We start from the raw sequence: 5,168 nt of genomic DNA, 5'->3' as shown, positions 1-5,168 counted from the left end.
CGCGGCACGAGCAGCGGCTGCTGGCCTGGCTGAAGGAGCAGGCCCCGGCCTCGTCCTGCCACCTGAAGTGCCTGCAGCTCCTCAAGGGCCTGCGGGACCTTCGCGGGCAGAGCCTGGAGGAGCCCTTCTGCTCGCAGTGGGGCCGGGTGCTCTCCTCCTACGTGCTGAAGACGGCCCTCTTCTCGCTGATGCTGCACGGGCCCCTGGAGGCCTGGGACGAGCGGTTCCTGGTGGAGCGCCTGGAGGACCTGGTGATGTACCTCAGGGACTGCCTGCGCAAGCAGACGCTGATGCATTTCTTCCTGGGCAACGCCAGCCTCCCCGAGGCCGTGGCGCTGCCCAGGTTCCTCAAGGAAGCCGCCCCGGTCAACTTGCTGGCCGCCTTCGATGGACCCACGCTGGACCTGGCCGCCTTCCAGCTGCTGTATACCTGGAGCCAGGCGCCGCATCTCATCAGGACGTACGGCAGAGCCCGGTGCCTGCAGCCGGTTGCGTGCCGGCACGGCGCCGAGGCGCGGCAGGAGCTGCCCGCGGAGTGAGGGATCGCCGTGCGCCCGGCTGCCCGCGGTGGGACCCGCTGGGACGTTCTGTGGTTTTACCCCCGACCTGAGAAAACTGGGAAACCGAAGGCTGAGACTTAAAGAAATGGCGATAGCTTTTATTTTTAATGTCTTTGTGGTGGGTTGTTCATGAGAGAATTACAAAATTTCTGCAGTAGTGCCGTAGTAGGAAAGCATTACTTTTGGTCGGTTCAAACTGACAGTTCTGGAAATCTATCTTAACTTGTCCCAGTGGCAAAACTGACCTTTTCTGAGATGTGATTTTTGGGGTACAAAATCCATTTGGGATTTAAAAATCCCGTGAGCACAAACAAAACCTCTTACTGTGTCGAGGTGCTCTTAAAATGAGATGAGCATTTGAGCATAGGTGTTGGTCGCAGTCTGAAATGCTCAGTGACATGGTTTAAATTTCGTGTGTGATGTAAAACATCGTGCTGAATGGAAATGTAATAAGCATCTTAAAGCAGAACTAGGGGGAGAAGTGAAACTTCTGATGATAGCATGAAGAATCTACTTGTGCATTTCTGTTTTAAATGAAGGTTATGCTGAAGGATTGAAATACAGAGAAAAAGAAACAAATAGCACTTTATTTTCACAAAGGCCTTAATTTTAGGATAATTGGCTGCACTAAATACTCACTGTGGAGAAGATATTAGTATTTTATTAAAGGGATGATGTTTGAGTCATCCTCAGGAAAACCTTCTTTTTACAGAAATACTCTGGGTTCTTGTTTTTGAGATACGTTGCATATGATTTTCTCAGAACGTGCTCTGACACAAGGACAACAACAACACAAACTTTCAGTTAGGTTTGGAACCAGGCTTCAACCAGTCCACGTCTCACTGATGTGTTCTGCCTGCTGCGTCCCTGTGCTTTCCAGGAGCAGTTAGGTGGCTTCTGGAGCTGCCACCATTTCTCTGCTTGTGGCACTGTTTTGACCAAATGACCTGATGGGATTTTTCTAGTTCTGAGCAAATTATCTTACTGTGGGGAGGAGGAAGTAAAATATTTCAGGGTACTCGAAAATGGTTTAGCACTTATTCATGGTACGGTGAAGCAGCTGTGGCTTCTGATGTATTGTTAATGTAAGCATCAGCGAGGTAATTTCCACTCCTTATGGAAAGAGTGCGTGAGAGTACTTCCCAAAGTTCTCACAGGGCTGAACAGGCAGCATTGAGCTGTTTGTTATGCTTCTCCCTTGGTCTTGGTTGTGAGGTTCAGCTTGAAGGAGAGCTCGGGCGGTGAGCCTCTGCCTGGTGTCCATGTCTCTGGGATGAGATGATGTGTAGAGCTGTACTGCAGCCGGTATGGGACCCTCATGTCTCCCAGGGTGTCAGCAAATGTAGAGTTCTAAACCTTTAAGTTAAAATATCGAGTTACTGAATTATTGATGCTCAAGAGGTTGAACACGTGCTTCATTACCACCACTCTGCATCCTAGGTGAGCACTCTGAAATGGATTATAAATTATGAAATGTAACCCCTGGGGTGCTTCAGGATGACTTGAAATTACTAAGACACTCCTCCCTGATGTACATACTGGTATGCTTTATTCACAGCTCTATGCAACAAAGCACAAAACATTTGTAAGATCTACAAAGCTTTATACAAATCTATTTTTCTAAATGGAAACACTCCCCAGGCAGATGTTTGCCTGCTTCTGTCTCTATTTTTTTAACTGCTCTTGCAGTCTTATTTTCAGGTAATTATAGACAAGGTCATACCCACAAGTTGGGTTATTTTTATATCTGAAGCACCGTGCTTCTTTCTACAAATAAGAACAGTGTATTTAAAGGTAGTATTGATCAAATGTTCTTTGCACATGGTATTTAAGGCTAAGTAAGCTACCTTGGTTGTCTTTTTGTAGCAGACCATATGTACTATTTTTGCAGACTTGTGTTATTTGGTGTTTGAAATGAACGCAGGGCTGTGGTCAACACCATTGGATCTTCAAGGACTGGATGAGCAATCCAGGGCATTGTGGCTGCCTGCACACCCAACAGAAACACTCCAGCTCTTTATTCTGGCATCTCAGCCACTCCAGCTGGCTGATGGTTTGTTCTCATCACCGTGCAGCCCTCTCTCAGAAAAGTAATCCCTTCTGTGAGAGGGATGCATGCTTGGTGTGTGTTCTGTACTGGTGGAAGGTTGTAAGGGTGAGAACTTTGTCGTGGAAGTGTAGGTGAAAGAAAAGATGGTTGCGTTCAGGCAATTCTTGGCAAGGGGAGATGGTAGAGAGTAGGAGTGGTTTAGGCAATGGAAGTTGGGCTGAGGGATGAGTGAGAATAGTGGCAAGCTGTCAACGAAGATGCACTGAGCTGAAGGATGTGAGGATGAGGCTGGAGGAGATCTGAAAGTGAGGTAGACCTGGAACAAGGGAAAAGCGATTTAACTGGGTGTTGTTTTGGCTGTATTTCCAAACAGGTTGAATCCATCTCAGCTGAACAGTTAGGCAAAAACTCACTTTTTTAAGCCACATAGGCTGATACTCAGTGTAAGTTCTTGCTCAGTGAGGAATTTTGAGTTTATGATGACTGGTGGCAGAAGATATTTGCTTTAGCCTTGGTTTGGGCAGGCTTTCCCAAAACACCACGTGCATGCTGTTGGACCAACTTGCAGCTCTGTTATGCACCTGAGACATTAAGTATATATTTTTTATTTAATGTAGGGCAGACATTCATGAATACGATTGGCAGAAGGAGCTGACGGAAATTGGGATCTGTTAGAACCACAGCAGCTGTAGTAGTGGCTGTAGTGTCTTGGTGCTCCTGCAGAGCCCTGTCTGCAAGGAGGAGTGCATGGAACTGACCTGCGGGAATCCCTCCTCCCAGAAGCAGTGCTGCACTCACACAGCAGCGTTCTCAGCATGTATGTGCTGTGCATTAGGGTCAGAACTGTGCTGTAAGTTCAGCGTGGCATCCTCTGTGTGTGTGTAAGCTGAAACGAAAATGCAGAAGAAAGAGCATGTGACTTAGCACTAAAGTAGGCTCTTGGTTCTCTTTATCTGCAAGCTAATTTTACAGAGATTTTGTGCAAATGAAGTCGTTTTTATTGAACACTGAGGAGTTGCATTTGTAAAAGAATAAGTTTATTTACCAGAATGCATACGTGTGACTTCTTTTTATATTGAAAAATCCTATGTATTTTGCAAGGGCATAATTTCTTATCTGACTAAATGTTTCAGAAACATTCCTCCTCTTTTAATTTGAATCTACAGAGTAATGTAAATTTTACATGTCTGTCTGCAGTGGACGTTTTTGGTACAACTATTTTTTGCTGGTTAATAATTAGACCAAAGATTAAAGTGTTCAGCTGCTATTTTTTTTTTCCAAGAAGTGTTAATAGGCTCAAAATGTCCATTTTAAGGCATTCTTTTCCTATTTAATACCAAATTACATTTGCACTTTTGTTGTTTCCATGAAGTTGGTGTTATTATTTTAATATTTCACTGTAGTAATAAACAGCTGTTGTAACGCATCTGTGCCTCGATTTAAATCCCTTCTTGTTGTTGTTCTTTTGTTGTTTGGTAAATGCAGCCTGCAACCATAAAGGTTTCTGTGAAGGTTTGTGTGCTCTTTAGGAGGAGACTACTGCAGCAGCAAAGCCATTGAACCAGGAAGTCCCGCCTTGGAGCTGTGCAGAGATACGGGAAGAGAGCCAGGAGTGCTGAGTGTGGCTGGCACGGACAGTGGTGGTGTGGAGCTTTGAAATGGACCACGTTGGGTTTGTGGCCGTGTTGCTCTGAGGTTAGGGAGGCAGTGGTTCTTGTTTCCCTGGTTCCCATTTCAGGTTGCTGCACAAAATCTGCTTTTCTTGGTGCTTAATGATGAGCTAGGACTTCATTTCACCGCATCCCTGTGAGCTTTTCAGTTCCAAAGCTCGCAAGTTGCACTTTATTAAATATGGAAAAACTTTCACTGAAGCCAGCAGGAACTGTGTAAATGGACCAGCAAGTCACCTGTCCTTTGCTGCCTTTAGGTAAGATGCCAAAATTACATACTTGTAGTTTGTGCTAATGCTCCCTATTAAAGAATGAAATAGCAGCAAGATCTCCACTTTTTTAATTATTAAATTAAAGCTATGCTGAAAGTACACAGATCTCCAGATCTTTGTGTGCCTGCCTCCTACCTTGCAGACGGTAGCTTCTCTAGGAGAGGCAGCAAGAATTGTAGAGATTTCTGAGAATGTCCAGATAGTGGGTGTCTCACTTGTAAAGATTTAAAAACTAACAATTTTTACTGTTAACACTTAGTCACCCAACTCAGTGCTGGGGAAGTACATTTAGATTTCTACTCTTTAATAAAAATGATCTCATGTGAATGTCTTCCTTTAGAAGCAACTCGCTTCTCTGCAGTATTTCTCTGCTTGAACCCTGAGTTTCCGTTAAGCAGAAAATCATCAAAGAAACACAGGAGTTTCTTTTCATGATAAATCTGTTATTAACCAAGAACTGGCCTAAGGACTTGCATGTGTGGTGTTCAAGGAAAAACTGTTTGCATCCAACTCGCTGGATAAATTGTTTAAAATCTTTCCACTCCTGTGCAAATACCTCCCTTGTAATGCAGCCAAGGTCAGTCATGAACTGCTGATTAAGTACTGCTAATGCAAG

General features: G+C 44.8%; 1 protein-coding gene across 1 annotated transcript; it reads left to right on the top strand.

Annotated features, from left to right (window-relative positions):
- Positions 1-5: 5 nt before the first annotated feature.
- ITPRIPL2 (ITPRIP like 2) lies at positions 6-4,036 on the top strand (the record flags this gene model as incomplete). Its single annotated transcript, XM_019620611.1, has 1 exon — positions 6-4,036. A coding segment is annotated over one exon (534 nt), but the record flags the coding sequence as incomplete, so codon positions are not given.
- Positions 4,037-5,168: the final 1,132 nt, after the last annotated feature.

Source organism: Meleagris gallopavo, chromosome 16 (assembly GCF_000146605.3).
Source record: "Meleagris gallopavo isolate NT-WF06-2002-E0010 breed Aviagen turkey brand Nicholas breeding stock chromosome 16, Turkey_5.1, whole genome shotgun sequence".
Taxonomy (NCBI): domain Eukaryota; kingdom Metazoa; phylum Chordata; class Aves; order Galliformes; family Phasianidae; genus Meleagris; species Meleagris gallopavo.
This window is presented reverse-complemented; position numbering and strand designations above follow the sequence as displayed.